At 46.4% G+C, this 17,477-nt stretch overlaps 1 protein-coding gene across 1 annotated transcript in view; it reads left to right on the top strand.

Annotated features, from left to right (window-relative positions):
- The window catches only part of syne1a (spectrin repeat containing, nuclear envelope 1a), a gene marked incomplete at its 5' end in the record, with an annotated part of 196,473 nt that overhangs the window by 115,891 nt on the left and 63,105 nt on the right, over positions 1-17,477 (top strand). Inside the window, 13 exon segments of the mRNA XM_080536159.1 lie at positions 629-966; positions 4,908-5,073; positions 5,398-5,553; positions 6,193-6,345; positions 8,115-8,297; positions 8,724-8,861; positions 9,120-9,305; positions 11,329-11,451; positions 11,773-11,955; positions 12,784-12,927; positions 16,376-16,381; positions 16,383-16,517; positions 16,519-16,581. Coding sequence (XP_080392285.1) covers positions 629-966; positions 4,908-5,073; positions 5,398-5,553; positions 6,193-6,345; positions 8,115-8,297; positions 8,724-8,861; positions 9,120-9,305; positions 11,329-11,451; positions 11,773-11,955; positions 12,784-12,927; positions 16,376-16,381; positions 16,383-16,517; positions 16,519-16,581 — 1,974 coding nt within the window.

Below are 17,477 nucleotides of genomic sequence, written 5' to 3'. Positions count from 1 at the left end.
ACAAATAAATGTTATATGATGAAAAATCTATTCTATCAAATGAATTTCCATTGATCTTCTTGTTGTTAAATGGAACAGAACAGAACATGATAGAATGTAACATTTATTGTCCATCCGAGTGCTTGGCAATAATGAAAACATATTCTACCGCTATGGAACTATACAGCTAAGAGGAAATATAGGCCTACATACCCTAGTCTTATCTTTCTCTGCTTAGAGAATCTCTCTGCTTAGAGATTATGTTTGTGATCATATATTTGTATTAGAAAACTGTGAAAATAGTGAAAATACCACGCTCATCCGTGATCAGACTTAGCTGAGGTGCTGGAACTGAAGAGTATCAAAATAGTGCAAAAAAAACTGCATCCGCACACTCAAACCCTAACCCTAACCCTAACCTAAAAACTGAGTTTATTGCAAGCTTTCGGTCATAGACCTTCTTCAGGCATAAAGCAGACAAGTGAATGCAGTGGTATAAAGGGTTCAAACAACTATTAATAGAAAACTGTACAAGACAAAACCTTTAGATATTGTTAATTTCCCCCCTTTTGTTCCCCCCATCCCCCCTCCTCCCTCACCAAATATGCGAAACGTTTTACTAACCTGCCCTGATCCTCTCCGTCCTCAGATGGAGAAAGCCAGGACCGTCGCCCTAGACCTCCAGGCCCGCGTCCCGGACAGCACAGTGGAGAAGGCAGCCACTAGGGCGGCGCTACAGAACCTGCTGGACTACCACGACTCCTTCAGTCTGGAGGTGGAGAGAGAGCAGTCTGCCCTGGCCCTGCTGGGTCAACACACAGTCAGCCTGGGGGGAGAGGAGGACCAGGAGGACCAGCAGGACCAGGAGGAGGAGGAGGAGGAGGAGGAGGAGGAGGGGGGAGTGAGGACACACACAGCAACGAAGGACGGACGAGACGAGACACCGTGCCAGAAGGAGATTGGGACCATGCAGGAGCGATATGAGAGGTAAAGAGAGAGAGAGAGAGAGAAGGAGGAGGGAGAGAGGGAGAGGAAAAGGGAGAGTATGAGGGAGAGAGGGAGGGAGGGAGAGAGGGAGGGGGGGTAGAGGGAGAGAGGTAGAGGGGGTAGAGGGAGAGAGGTAGAGGGGGAGTGAGAGAGAGGGGGGGTGAGGGAGGGAGGGAGAGAGGGAGGGAGGAAAGGGGGGGTGAGTGAGGGCGAGGGAGAGAGAGAGAGAGAGAGAGAGAGGAGAGGGGGGAGAGTGTGTGTGAACATCTGTAGTGCTTCAGGAGCACATCTTTCTCTCACAGTTGGTGTTTCTGAATGTGAGTTTGACAGGGAGGGACTCTATATAGAATAACATGACTGGCTACGGTAAACATAACAATGGCTGAACGCTCACTGACAATGACTCAGACACGTTTGAGTGTTTATATTCTCTATGGTCGGTCTGTGTATATTTCTACAGTACATAATATGTAACACCAGCCAGTGTTTTGACCAACCAGATGCCAAAGTAATGTTTCAGTTTTTTACATAGTCTGTACCTACAGATTGTAAGCTTTTAAAATGATGTGTTCCTCCGGAACAAGGTTACCAAAATGATCAGAAAGGCTAAAGCTAATTTCTTCATTACTATCATCAAAGAGGCAAAGGGAAACACCAAACGGATCTGGGAACAAATCCAAAATGTCATGGGAACCAACCACAGGCCTATGAAACAGATACAGCTGAAACTGAATGACAACTTAACACAAGATCCAGCCCAAATAGCTGTAGCTTTTAACACATATTTCATTGACTCTGTAAAAGAGATCGCACAAAATCTTCCTCAAATAACCAACAATAATGTTGAACTTGATGAAACCAAGCCCTCTTTCAGCATTCAGCCCATCTCGGCACACAAAACCCAAGTCATAATTTCATCTCAACAGCGAAGGATATCTATGGAATGGACACTACAATGCTGAAATCTCTGAAAGAACACCTAGTCCACCCCATTACACAAATAATCAACCAATCAATACTTGAGGAAACAGTCCCTAGTACCTGGAAAACAGCTATTGTTTCTCCCATCTTCAAGTCAGGTGACCCCCAGGATGTTGGTAACTATAGGCCAATCAGTATTTTACCCATTATCTCCAAGGTCACTGAGAAGTGGGTTACAGAGCAGCTCGTTCACTTTTTAAGCAATAGCCCATTTCCCCTTCATCCAATGCAGTTTGGCTTTAGGACCCTACACTTTACAGAAACGGCCAACTGCTACTTCCTAGAAAAGGTCAAAGGTATGGTTGATAGAGGAGGTGTTGTAGGTGCTGTGTTTTTAGATCTCCGCAAAGCCTTCGACACAGTCAATCACCAGGTCCTTATCACCAAGCTGTCTGCCTTTAACTTCTTGCCATCAGCCCTTAAATGGTTGGACTCATATCTCAGTGACAGAAATCAGCTAGTCCAGATAAACAATCAGCGCTCACCTACCATCATGTCTTGCACCGGGGTACCACAAGGCTCCATACTTGGCCCACTCTTGTTTAGCCTATATATCAACGACCTACCATCTGTCTGCCCAGAAGTGCATGTACAAATGTACGCTGATGACACTGTTTTATATGTGCATGACAAGAACAAACACCTGGCAGCTGCCAAACTTAGCTCTGCTATGGAAAAGGTCACCAAATGGCTCAACAGCTCTTGCCTCCAGCTCAACGTTAATAAAACTGTAGGAATGTTCTTCTCCAAACAACACAATATGACCAAGGCAAACATAACCATTTCAGGGCAAAACATAAGTATAGTTCCGTCGTTCAAATATTTAGGGATCATCATTGATTCAAACCTGACTTTCAAAGAGCACATCAAGAAAGTGTCTGGTAGGGTGAAGTTTGGCCTGGCAAACTTCAGGTACATCAGAAGCTCACTGACCATGAGTGCTGCCAGACTATATATGGACGCATCAATTATGTCGCACCTCACATATTGTTTGACAAGCTGGGGCCATGCATACAGCACTTCCCTAAAGCCATTAGCCACCCTATACAAACCCTTAAGGTCATGGACCAGAAGCCCAACAGCACACACTACTGTACCATCTTAGACAAATGTAAATACCTTAGCTGGGAAGACACCATCAAATACAAAAACATCTGTCTCATCCATAAAATTCTGCATAACAAAGCTCCTCCCCCGCTTAACTCTTTCATAAACCAGCGTGACCACAGCTTACGGCCCACCAGAAGCACCTCTCGTGGCGACCTTATAGTTCCATTCAGGAAAAGCACCTTCAGTAAGCAATCCTTCTCAGTGATAGCAATAGAAAACTGGAACTCACTACCCAACCAACTCAAAGACATACATACTTACTCCACCTTCACAACACACATGAAAGCCTGGCTGACACAGAACTATACTTGTCCTCATTAATCCCTCTCTGTGCTGCCTCCCCATAATGCCTTTTTTTGTATGTTTTGTTTTGTTTAATGTATTGCTGTTTGTAAGTGCTTAATGTTGTGTGGCCTGTAATTGTCCTGTGGCTTCTATGTGCTTGAAATGTCGCTGCCCCCATAAGTGTGTATGTGGTGTTTGTTGTAGCCCCTTCCATCACCTCAGCTTGCTTACGTGTGTTTTTTGTCAAGTGTGATGTTGGGGTACCTTGTCTCAGCCACGTGTTCTTAGAATATTTAAATGTTTTATTTTAACTAATGACGTTACTTTTCAGGATGCCATGTTGCAACTGGCCGGGGACTTCAGCTGAAAATTAGCCGACTAGGCTAACGCTGCCTTTTTTACTGTATTTTATATGGTTCATGTATTTGGATTGTCCTCGATATAAAAAACTAATAAACTAAACTAAACTAAACTACATTGAAATTGGAAAAAAAATGGAATACGACCAGTGATGTGAATAACGGCGTTAAAATAAACGGCGTTACTAACGGCGTTATTTTTTCCAGTAACGGGTAATCTAATTGATTACTATTTCCATCGTTATAACGCCATTACCGTTACCGGTAATTCCATGCGGCGCGTTACTACTAAAGCTTCTCATTGTCATCCGACCTCAGTCACAGCTGCAACGGTGTTTTTTGTTTGTTTGTTGGTGAGGGGGGAGGGGAGGGGCAAGACAACCGCGCAAGTGATCATGATTGGCTATGGTAGAGAAAATGTCATGGTAAGCCAACCATAGTTCAGTGTTGTGCGGATGTTTCTACACACAAACCACACGCGCGCACAGCACCACACACACACTCAAACTATCAGAGAGATACACGCAGCAATGGCGAGTCCCGAGTGTTCTGAGGTGAACGTGGCGTTTTCACGGTGGAAGTACAGGCACCTTTCAGTACAAGCACTTCATATTGTTTAACTGTTAACTTTTGTAATGAAGAAAATACTTGAAGTACAGTATGTCTACCAGTTGTGGTCTGTTGAAGTGCAATAAATATGAAAAGTTCCCTGCTGAAACCTGCTCAGAAATCTTCACAAGAAGATCACATTTATCTTCTAATATGGCAGTGGCCCGGGTAAGCTTTTCCTTGTCACATTTGACTTTTTTAAAGTAACGTGCCCAACACTGAATACGACACACGTATTTGAATGTTGGTACCCCTGAAATCACATTCCTGAGAAACAGCCTTTTAAAGATTTGGTTATTGTTCACATGTCTGCACAGCCAGGTAATGGGCAGTAACAATAGCTGGTTAACCCCACCCCCAACCACTCCCCCTCTCGATTGACAGCTGTCAGTGTTCGTCACTGGGTCAGATAGGCTTTTCAAAGAGAAGTTTACAGTACATAGCTAGCTATAGCTAAAATGATCACCTAGCAATGTTATTATTACCATTATGTTATTACCTAATTAGCCAGCTTATTGTTATGGAGGCTTTATGGTGGCTGTAACTGTTATTCTTTCAATGATACAAATAAATATCTGTCACCTGTGTCCTGCCCAGCTTGGTGGTGCAGGTGCGTGGCAGCAGGGCCCAGGTGCAGCAGGAGCTGAGGGAGAGGGAGGAGGTGGAGAGGCAGCTGGGCCTGGTGAAGGGCTGGATACAGGACACCCGCGGCCTGCTGCTGAGCCCCACGGCGGACCTGGACTCTCTGCTACACGAGCTGGAGGTGTGGGTCGACGCACGCGCACACACGCACACGCACACACACACGCACATGCACACACACACGCACACACACACACACACGCACATGCACACACACACAAACACACGCACACACACACTCGCATGCATGTACTGTACGCACACAAACATTTGCATATTCACACACACACACACTTGCATGCATGTACTGTACGCACACAAACATTTGCATATTCACACACACACACGCACACACACACACGCATGTGCACAAACATGTACACTGCTTGACCTAGACCTAGTAGTTTTTTAAAGACCTCTACCCATTATCATTGTGTCTCACAAGACAGCCCATGGTGAGGTCATCAGTAGGCGCCAGAGTGTGGAGCGGATGGCTGAACTGCAACACAGCAAGTACCAGGACCTCCAGGCAGCCCTGCCCTCCGAGCTGAGCATGCAGCTGGCCGAGGTGACCCTCGCCCTGGGATCAGCTGAGGACCAGGTAGGCCTCCCTCTGGAACTAATGCTAGGTCACTATAGGATCAGAGTCTAATGCAAAGATAGGTAGTCACATTGCTACTCTGTGGTTAACACTAGAACAGCCATCGGTGGGGTCATTTGACCAAGTGATTAAAAAACTCAATCCCTTGTCCCCGACCCTTTGTACTCGATCAAATTTCAGGACCATTCATGACTTTTCCTGCGTTCTACCACCCAGTGTCCTTACATTTTCAAAATCACATCAGGATAAGCTAGTATAAAGCTATTTTGCAGTTTTTCTGTGTAGGAGCGGAGGCAGGCTAATTTACAAGACGCTCCAACTAGTAGTCTTTGTGTGTAAGTAGCAGCTTCCAATTGTAAAGACTAAAGGCACTAATAGTAGGTAAAAAAGGCACAGCTGTTCTAGTTAAGTCTGAATCGAACTATAGACTCTAATTCACTATTTTGAGTGTTGCACTTCTTGCATGTAGTCCCTAGAGGGCGCTATCACAGCCTTGTCTGTGAAACCGGCCCATTAGTACCTTGCTAAACACTGGGATACTGGATATGCTGGGTTCAGCATTTGTATAGCGATTTCAATAGTTGCTGTGAGATCATGCTCTTTTTTAATATAAATTCATATTTCCCATGACTGTGTCAGGTCCAAGCGAGGGAGAGAGAGGTGCAGCAGACCAGGGACGTGAAGGAGGACTTCAGCTCCAGGATGCAGGAGATCGAGGGCAAACTGAAGAACATCTCCCTGAAGTTAGGAGAGAGAGCCTCGGACCTGGAGCAGACCAAGGAGGAGAGCAAGGTAGCCAACCCCACACACGGACTCATTAAGTTGTCATTAACCCACATTCAACCGGCCATTCATTTCCTAGATATTGAGGTTAATGATTGGTGTGTTGGTTGAAGATGTTAGTAGTGTGTGTGTGTGTGTGTGTGTGTGTGTGTGTGTTTGGTGTGGGGTGAAGGTTGTTGGAATGTGTGTGTGTGTGTGTGTGTGTGTGTGTGTGTGTGTGTGGGTGTGTGTGTGTGTGTGTGTGTGTGTGTGTGTGTGTGTGTGTGTGTGTGTGTGTGTGAGTGTCTGAAGATTTGAAAGGGCAGAGGAGCTGCCCCCTGCCTTCAGGAGGCAGCTGTGTGAAATATTCCAGATGGGACTACCCCCCCCCTCCTCCTCTCTCTTTGTAGTGATGAACTAGACCCCTGCCCTCCTCCTCTCTTCCCCCTCTTCTCTTCCCTCCTCAACTTCACTCCCTAAAGAGGTCATAAACTGTGTTTGGTCCAAAACTTCTTCACGCCCCCACATTTGGGGCTAGAGTCGGGTCTATGTTTAATATAACAGATATAAAGAGCTTACCTTTATCAATAATGTTCATCGATATCGCAAACGATTCATTAGATTCCATTCTAAACGACCATATCGTTTTTTTCCTTGCCCGGTAAATACAGTGCGGGTCAGAAGCCCTTGTTTACAGCCACGTCACATAGCAAAACCGAGCATGCTTGGTTTCAACCCCCGAACTTCCTTATCATTGGTCCTCGAAAGTCATTTTTCCCACCCAATTCAGTGCGTAAACGCCGCGTCATGAAGCTGGTGTGAAAACGAGGCGGGTGCGCAATAGGAGCGCGCAGAAAACCGCGCAGGAGAGCCCTGCTAGATGGAAACAGAGTCTAAACAGTTGGATTTGGATGCAATTCATACCTATAGTGATATGTCAATTAAATATAATCAATTTTACAGTCTTGATACATGAGAAAGTCTGATACACTGATGGTGCCAAAATGTCTCCAAATGGCACAATTTGGTTGTCCGCCTAAACATACCTGTAGTAAAACAGGTACAAAGTTGCATTGGCTCACATTACTAGCATCTAATTTGGCACAAGTACTCATCAGACCCTGGAGTACTGATTCCTAGATGATTTGGGCTATAAGGTCAGGTTTCCAAGCTGATATTCACTCTAAAAGCTGTTGTTTTTTTAGGCAGAGAGTGAATTTGAGATTTTTCACAATGTTCTAGCTCTATTCAGTCACCCCACAGGTGTTAGCTTTCATTTGATACCAAGATCTTGATTGTGGAGATATTCAATATTCACTGTGGGCATGTGATTTCGAGCAGAAAACCTGAAAAATAGAAGAACAGGTTAAAACTCCAGGCAGCTATACTGTAACCATCTGGGGTGTGATGTTTACCAATGTGTGTCTCTCTCTCTTTCTCTCTCTCTCTCTCCCCACTCACACTTGCCCTTTCTCTTTCTTCCCTTCCCCACTTTCCCTCCTGCTTTCATCCTCTGATCTCCTCCCTCTTTTCTCTCTCTCACTCTCTCCCCCTGTAACTCCCCTGTTACATTCCCTTCCAACTTTCACCCACTTTCACATCCCAACCCCCCCCCCCCCCTACACCACCCCCACCACCACCCTTCTCTCCCTCACACTCCCCCTCTCCCTCTCCCTCCCCCTCTCCCTCTTCCTCTTCCTCTCTCTCTCCCTCTCCCTCTCCCTCTCCCTCTTCCTCTCCCTCTCCCTCCCCCTCTCCTTCTCCCTCTTCCTCTCCCTCCCCCCTCTCCCTCTCTCTAGTCCCTGTGTGAGGAGTGTGTGTGTTGTGGCCACTCCCTGGCTGAGTTGGGCCTAGCGGTCCAGGAGTTCGGGGAGCAGAACCCTCTGCTGTGTAAGCAGCTGGGGGACGCCCTGGCCAAGCTGGCGGAGGTCCAGCGCCACATCGCCCAGCACGCCCAGGACAGGGCCAGCCGACTCAAGAAGGTGAGAGGCGTCCGTCCGTCCGTCTGTACTTCTATCCCTCCATCCACCCCCCACACATCTATCCGTCCATCCATTCATCCAACCATCCATCTGTTCGTCCGTCCACCCATCCATCCTTGCATCCGTCCGTCCATCTATCCATCCACCCATTCATCCATTCATCCATCCGTCATCCATCCACCTATCCACCCATCCATCCTTCCATCTGTCCGTCCATCCATCCACCCACCCGCCCATTCATCCTTCCCATCCATCCATTCCTCTATCCATCCATCCATCCATCCACCCACCCGCCCATTCATCCTTCCATCCATCCACCCACCCACCCATCCATCCATCCAAATCCATACAAATTCCCACACACAGTATCTTCCACCTCTCCTCTCACCTCCGTCCTTCTCTCCTCTCCTGTGGTGTGTGGCTCAGGCGGAGCAGCAGTTTGAGGAGTATAAGAGGGTGCGGTCGTTCCTCCTGGCCTGGGCGGAGAAGGCAGAGGCCCTGGTTGTGGGCCACATCAACTGGAGCTCCGCCTCTCAGCTGCAGGAGCAAATCAGAGCTCATCAGGTGGGTTGTCTCATCAACTCACCGACCAATCAGATTCACAAGAGCTCCGGTTGTCTAGTTTTGTGAGTTAGGACTAGTATGGTTATATGGTTTACAGTCAATTATTACGGTACTGATTTGCATTCAAAGGTCTTCAAATTGCAAAACACGATTGTTTAATTATGAGAAATTATGAGAAACTAGGTCATAATGCCCTTGATTTAGATGTATTTGCTAATGCAAAAACCTTCTGCTCTCTGTGTTCCCGTGGCGACGCAGGCGGTGCTGCGCGAGTGCCGCGGTCTCCATGGTGACCTGGAGGCCATGGGGGAGAGGGAGGGGCAGCTGGGGGAGGTTCTGCTGACGGAGGGGTGGAGCCAGCAGGTGAAGCACCTGAGCAGACGGACGGAGGAGCTGCAGCAGAGCGCTAGGACACGGCTCCAGAGCCTGCAGGACGCCGCCAAGGTAACACACCTGTTATAACACACACACACATGCACACGCGCATGCACGTGTATGCACGCGCACGCACACGCACACACACACAAACACGCGCACACACACACACACACACACACACACACACACACACACACACACACACACACACACACAAGTACGACCAGAATCAGGCCAATAAAAACACAGATTTCTATCCCAAAGCCTTTTTTTCTCCTTGTGCCCCAGTGACCATGACCCTAGTGTTACTCCACAGAGACTCAACGGCCTATTTAGACCATTTACAGTGTATATGTAAGGGGTTTAGGACTCGTCACAAAATGGTGGTGCCACACTGCCATCTTGTGGCAATTCATCTGCCACTACACCCATTGTACCCAGCCATGAGTTTAGAAGGCTAGCTGCCACATACAGACATTTACAGGCCCAGGATGCAAGGATAATCTCTTAACCTGCTCCGACTGCCATGCAGGATGGGCCTACATTTATAGCATTGTGTGGCGAAATCCTGTTATATTCTCTATGTTATGTGGGGTTTGGGGGTTTGGGGGGGTTTTGGGTCAGTGACCAGTGAACTGTAGGGACCATTACTGGGCTACAGGATTTATATCTACAGTTTCTGTTCTGATAAATTCCCATGGGCTGCACTACAGTACCTGGAACCATAAAAGGTTATTTGGCGCTCCATGGGAGACCCCTTTGAAGAACCCCTTTGGTTCCATGTAGAACCCTTTCTGCAAAAGGTTGAACATAGAACCCATAAGGGTTCTTCAAAGGGGTCTCTCGCAGGGACAGCTGAAGAATCCTTTTGGAACCCTTTTTTCCTAGGGTTGCGTGTGGCTCAGTTGGTAGAGCATGGTGTCTGGCTCTAGTAATGCCAAGGATGACCATGTACTGTCATTAAGTAAAATCATTTTTTCTGTTAAATAGCATATGTTACACGATTTGGTGAAAAGGTCGGCATGTTGTCAATTCTCAAGTCGTGCAAATGACATAAAAGCTTCTTTTTAAAAAAAAGATTCGCATGTTACGAAAGTTGAAATGTTGAAGAGCCCACTTGATAAAACAAACAACAGTTTTAGGATCACTAAATACTTATAATGTGTGAATTCAATTCACGGTATCTTTGCCGTAGGCTACTGGGTTAGTGATACATGACTTGCAAACAAACTTACGTTTTAGGATGTGTGCAAAAGCAAGGACTGTGTGAACATCTAGTTATGTGTAGTTATGTGTTTCTAGCATGTTGATGTTCTATCAGCATGTTGTGATGTGCTAAACATGCAGTTAGATGTTCATAGTGATGTACCTTCATGGCTGATAGCTACTAGCAGCTGTTTTGCATGTGTTTTGATTCAGAGCGAGATTCTCCGGTATTTGGTTTGAGGTGTACCAACATTCAAATAAGCATCATCTTCAACTGTTTTCAGGTTTCAATGTATGACACATCATCTTAAATCTTACAATCTGCACTTTCATAATCTGAATTAAATTCTTTCAATTGTGAAAAACAGAAAAATGACCTTGCCCTACTTGAGGACCTTTTCACCAGACACTGTCACATAATATTATATTATCCTATTATGTCTGGTGATCAAAGTGATCAAAGTGCTGCCATTGTCCATTTATGTTATTTGAATTCACCATTGTAAAGAAAAAAAACGTAATTTACTGCATTATTTATGTTTCAAAGACGTAGTGTTTGTATCAAATGTATATTTAGGTAACGTGTACCTATATCTGTCTTCAAGAGCTCGGTTTGACTTCTATGTTGAGTATTTATCTGGTTTCTGTCTCAGACCCCCAGCTTATACTGTCTATTCTAGCATGTTGTATATCTAGCATGTGTACCTGTCTCTCTCTTCAGGACATCTTATACTGTCTATTCTAGCATGTTGTATATATAGCCTGTCTCTCTGTACAGGACATGGTGTATATCTCACCTGTCTCTCTGTACAGGACATGGTGTTTATCTAACCTGTCTCTCTGTACAGGACATGGTGTATATCTAACCTGTCTCTCTGTACAGGACATGGTGCGCCTGGAGGCGGAGGTGAAGACCCTGCATGGCTCCCTAGACCAGATCCAGGTCACCCTCACCTCCCCTGACCTGGCTAGACTCAGCCTGAGGGAGCAGCTCACACACAGACAGGTATGGAACTACACACAGACAGATAGCCACACACACGCACGCACACACACAGACACACGCACACACACACACACACACACTCACTCATACGCACTCACACACGCACGCACACAACGCACACTTAGCTGAGGCTTCCATCCAAAGTGACTTACATTGCAGTAAGTGCATACATGTTTTAGTTTATATGGTCCCAGGGGAAATCTACAATCTACAAGCGAACCCACAAGCTTAGCGTTGTTAGCGCTGTGCTCTACCAGCTGAGCCACAGAGGACCACATTACATCCTTATGTGTTCTGCTACGTCTTCCTCTCTTCCTTCAGCGCCTGTTGGTGGAGATGGAGGGTTTCAAGCAGCAGGTACAAGCGGTACAGCAGTGTCAGAGCGCCCTCCGGCTGCCGGAGGAGGTAGTGGCCAGCCTGCCTATCTGCCGTACGGCCCAGAGCCTGCAGCAGGAGGCCAGCCAGCTGCAGCACACCACCATCCAGCAGTGCAACATCCTACAGGTAGGGAGCGCCACTTGCACAGCTAATCCCTATGGAAAAAAATATATATACCGGTATAGATAGATAGATAGATAGATAGATAGATAGATAGATCGATCGATCTTCACAAACTACAACAAAATATAGTACATGCTAGTCAGTTAGCTGGGTGGCATGCAGCAGTTGCTCTGTAATGTGTAAGCGACTATTAAAATGTCTTAAATTGGAACTCATAGATCAGGCCACCCACTTCAACTTCAAAGAGTCTTAATAGGGAGAGAGAGAGAGAGAGAGAGAGAGAGAGAGAGAGAGAGAGAGAGAGAGAGAGAGAGAGAGAGAGAGAGAGAGAGAGAGAGAGATGTAAAAGGATGAAGTTGTTTACAACCTGGTGCCAGAAAAAAGGGCCATGCAGTTCATTACTATGGAATGAACTTTTGAAAAGATTGTGATTCTGCAACAACAGGGAAAGCTTGGAGTTTGTTATTGACTAATGGAAGCTTTCTAGTAAGGATCAATGTCCTCTCTGTGCTCTTTTCTCTGTAATATCGTCTTTATTTCAGGGATGATTTTGTCGTTAAGATCATTTTGCTATAGATTAGGGTTAGGGTTAGGGTTAGGGTTAGAATTTGAATCAGGAGATAAAAAAACAACAAGAGAACCTCACTATGTACCAGAACTGGAAGTCCATTTCATTTCAGACAACAGAAGAAGTGAATAAAAATTTGAATTCAAGAACTGAAAAGTACTCATCCCACTCAAGTTCAAAGTGCTTGAACGGAATTTAGAATTCATGTCCCGTAAGGACTACATTGAAATGGAACTGAACCGGTTTGAAACTCTCTTTCCCAGGAGGCAGTGGTGCAGTATGAGCAGTACGAACAGGAGGTGAAGAACCTGCAGAGGTTGATAGAGGAAGCTCACCGCATCATCCAGGACCGCCCCGTGTCCACCAGTAATATACATGAACTACAGGCCCAGATACACCACCATGAGGTAAGACGCACACGCACGCGCACGCACACACACACGTGTGCGCGCACACACACACACACACACACATAAACACACACATACACATAATGCACACATAACGCGCACACACACACATACACGCACACACCCACATACACGCGCGCACACACGCACGCGCACACGCACGTGCACACACGCGCACACACACACACACACACACACACACAGTTCATGCCTCATTAGATAATGCCATCATTCACCTCAACTCTGGACTGTTCCCTACTGTATACAATTAGAGATGGAGGAAAACACACTTGGTTCACGAGGTTCACATCCATGATGACATAAAGCACAGTCTGCAAAATAGTTACTGTGGGGGTGAACAATAACAACCATACTTACTGTATATTAATCTGTACATGAGGAGGAAAAGCATTAAACAGATGAGCACTGAAGCTCAGGGGCCTCATTTATAAAGCTTTGCGTAGAACTGGCTTAAACAGCTTGCGTACGTACGCAAACAAACAAAGAACATTTACGCACACCAACATTCGGATTTATAAAATGGTGCGTAAGTTCCACGCCTGCTTCCCTTTTTGAATCACAATCAACTCTAATTTTTGCGCACATGAACGAGCGTCTTGTCCCGCCCTTTTGAATGCCCATAGTAGCCTATAAATGGTCAGTAAAACACAGTGGGCTTGTTTATGTTCTTGTATGGACATTGCAATCATTGGACTTATCGGGAACGTTCATTACTGTGAATTCAATGCGGACGGTGGTCAACTTGTCCAGCCTCGCGCTACGTACAAGAATGTAAAAAATATATTTGCATGAATATAAATATGATACGTACAGTAAAGATATATGTACAGTGTGATGCGTACAGGACAAAGACAAATAAGATATGTGCAGTGTGCACGTATATTCTTTGTATGCACTCCTTCATATATAATACGTGAGAGGTAATAATTAGATTTATGTTGGTGGAAATGGTATCCATTTCAATGCGTTTCTCCAGTTTCATCGCAGTTGCTCATTTCTCCAGTTCGTGACGTTAGAATTATAAGGTTCTATCTCCATTTTTGTCAAAATGTTGTTTTTTACATAATCTGATCCATTAGGTGTTTATTAATGCCTGTGTGGTGTTATTTTTTAAAATGCTGACATTTTTTGTTAGTAATTAATAAAATACAAAGGTTCCATCTCACAAAACATAATGGAATGTAAAAACGTTGACGTTCAATATCTCTGAACTACCCTAAACGGAGATAGAACCTTATAATTCTAGGTCACAAGTTTCTGTGTCTACGCATGGGTCTCCGGGTGCGTAGAGGTGTTCACAGTTTCATGCCAAGTTTGTTTTGTATAAATCCCCCCAAAAAACGTTTTTGGGCGTACGCAAGCTTATGAGGCCCCAGGTATCTAAGCTATTTCCTTTCCTTTCATTTGACAGCGAAGAAACAGATCAAGAAGTGTTCTTTTTTTAAACTGTGATTTAATTATGTCTTTGAGGTACAATAGTTTCATGTTTAAGATAGATATCTTAAATGCTATAGATATGCCAGAGATTTGTCATTGACACAACTGAAAGCAAATGATGCTTAAAGCAGCTCATTCTATTTCTAATTCACCCAAACGAGTATATCTAAGGAAATTAGATATGCAAATCAAATGTCCTATATTGGTTCTCATAATCAGGTCACCCACTTCAACTTCAGAGAGTCCTGAGAAAGAGAGAGAGAGAGAGAGAAAAGGAAGTGAAGAGAGAGAGTGGGAGAAAGAGAAAAGGAAGAGAAAGAGAGAGAGAGAGAAAAGGAGGAGAGAGAGAGAGAGAGGGGGGGGGGGGTAGGTCATTATTCACCATCTGTGACTCATAATTTCCTGTGTGCATAATATCCTCTCCATTCACCGCTGTTTAAATCTGCTGTCTCATGTCTATCCTCAGTGTGACAGGGTCAGCATAGACGCATATACACTATATTTAAACTATGTTCCTGCACCCGGCCATTTCACATGGGCCCAGCTTTTCTGTTTCTCTCTCTCTCTCTCTCTCTCTCTCTCTCTCTCTCTCTCTCTCTCTCTCTCTCTCTCTCTCTCTCTCTCTCTCTCTCTCTCTCTCTCTCTTGTTTCGTGTGTGTGTGTGTATGTGTGTGTGTGTGTGTATGTGTGTGTGTGTGTGTGTCCAACATTATCTGATCTTGCATGCCAAGGGCTGTATTCTGCCCGTGGATACGATTCCGAGAGTGTAACTTTACACTCCACTGCGGCACCAGACTGCGGTGGTTATACTGCAGTTCCACTCTGCTGTGACTCTGCTGTGTGTGTGTGTGTGTGTGTGTGTGTGTGTGTGTGTGTGTGTGTTTGATCAGGCTGGTCAAATTCCCTCCTCTGGGGATTAAGGTTAATAAAGTAATATCTTATCTTATCTCCCCTGCAGAGAGAGAGAGAGAGAGAGAGAGAGGAAGAGAGGGGGGGAGAGGAAGAGAGAGGAAGAAAGTGAGATAGAGAGAGAGAGATAGAAAAGTGGGGACACATAAAAGGGGATCAAGCATATCTGTCCCCATACCTGTCCCTGAGAGACACACACACACACACACACACACACACACACACACACACACACACACACACACTGGTATTTGAGTTCCGCAGTCCTAATGCCCCAGGCAGTCACATGACCCGATATCAGTGCATTGACCATCTGGGTGAGAGGGAAGGAGGGAATGAGGGAGGGAGAGAAGGAGAGAAGGAGGGAGGGAGGAAGGAAAGGCGGAGCCTGGCCCAGCTGGTCCATAAAGGGGGCTTCCACGCAGCCCTCTTTTGTTGTAAGGAATGCTGCCTTGGGATTGCAGGAGGGAGGAAGTAGCAAGAGAGAAGACTTGGGGGGGGTGGGGAGGCGGGGTGGAGCTACGAGGTCACTTCCTGTCTCTCAACCCTTTGTGTGGATGTGTGTGTATGTGTGTGTGAGAGAGTGAAGGAGAGATTTGCACTGCTTCTGTTAGATCTCTCTCTCTCTCTCTCTCTCTCTCCTCTCTCTCTCTCTCTCTCTCTCTCTCCCAAACATCCTGTCTGCTGCGCTTACTGCCGCCGTGAGTCACCCGCCCCCTGCTCCGCTCTGATTGGCTGAGAGCCCTCAGAGTGTGTGTGGTGTGTGTGTGTGTATGTGTGTCACAGTGACAGAGCCGTTGCTATTCTCCCTCTCTCACACACACACACACACACACAGACCGAGAGAGAGAGAAACACACACGGGTGCTCCACTCCTCCTTCTCCACACTGGTGGTGCTCGTTCGCTTCTCTGCACCACAATTCAACACTGAACGCCCCCCTCTCTCCCCCCTATTCTAAGGAACTTGGACTATTCTATTCACTTTGGACCCTATTGATTTTTTCTACCGTGGACTGACCCAAGCCGTGTTTACCTCGGGGTGGGGTGGTGGTGGTGTGGTGGGGGGATGTTTTACAGGAGTTGGGCCCTGAAGATCCGTGGCTACCAGGAGCAGATTGCTGCCCTGAACTCCAAGTGTAAGATGCTGACGGTGAAGGCCAAGCACGCCACCATGCTGCTGACGGTCACCGAGGTGGAGGGGCTCAGCGACGGTCTGGAACGAGCTCAGCGACGAGGAGCTGCCCCCCGCCAAGCAGCCGCTCGCACACCCCTCCGTCGTCATGGTGAGGAGAGGCTCTCTCTGGTTGTCAGTTGTTGCTAGCTGTATGCCTGTTGGGGGTAGGAGGGTGTGTGTGTGTGTGTGTGGGGGTGGGGGGGTGGGGAGGTGGGGGGGGGGAAGGGTCTGTGTGTGTGTGGGGGGGGGGGGGGGGGTGGGGAAGGGTCTGTGTGTGTGTGTGTGTGCGTGTGTGTGTGTGTGTGTGTGTGTGTCTACAGCCCCTTCTCTGCACCCTCTCTGTGTGACCAGGTAAAGGGTGGCTATGTGTGTGTTTGTGCAAGCTACAGTATTGCAGTACGGTGTCTACTGTAAACATACCTCATCATCTCTCTCTGTCTGCTTACTATGATTTATAATCTCTGTTCAGTGTCTCTCTCTCTCTCTCTCTCTCTCTCTCTCTCCTCTCTCTCTCTCCCTTTTTATCTTCTTTTTTATTCTGTTCAGTATCTTTCAGTTTCAGTGTGTCTTGATGTGTCTGTCTCACTGTCCGCACAGTTTCTCTGTATGCTGCTGCATCTTGGCTGTACAGAGCTGTACAGTATGTGTCTCTCCTCTCTCTCTCTCTCTCAATCTCTCTCTCTCTCTCTCTCTCTCTCTCTCTCTCTCTCCTTCTCTCTCTCTCTCTCTCTCCTCTCTCTCTCTCTCTCTCTCCTCTCTCTCCTCTCTCTCTCTCTCTCTCTCTCTCTCTCTCTCTCTCTCTCTCTCTCTCTCTCTCTCTCTCTCTCTCTCTCTCTCCCTCTCTCTCTCCCTCTCTCTCTCTCCTCTCTCTCTCTCTCTCCTCTCTCTCTCTCTCTCTCTCTCTCCTCTCTCTCTCTCTCCCTCTCTCTCTCTCTCCTCTCTCTCTCTCTTCCCTCTCTCTCTCTCTCTCTCTCTCTCTCTCTCTCTCCTCTCTTTCTTTTGCCA

This window comes from Nansenia antarctica (assembly GCF_963989245.1).
Source record: "Nansenia antarctica genome assembly, chromosome: 1".
Taxonomy (NCBI): domain Eukaryota; kingdom Metazoa; phylum Chordata; class Actinopteri; order Argentiniformes; family Microstomatidae; genus Nansenia; species Nansenia antarctica.
Note: the sequence above shows the minus strand (reverse complement) of the source record. Positions and strands in the feature narration are given on the sequence as shown.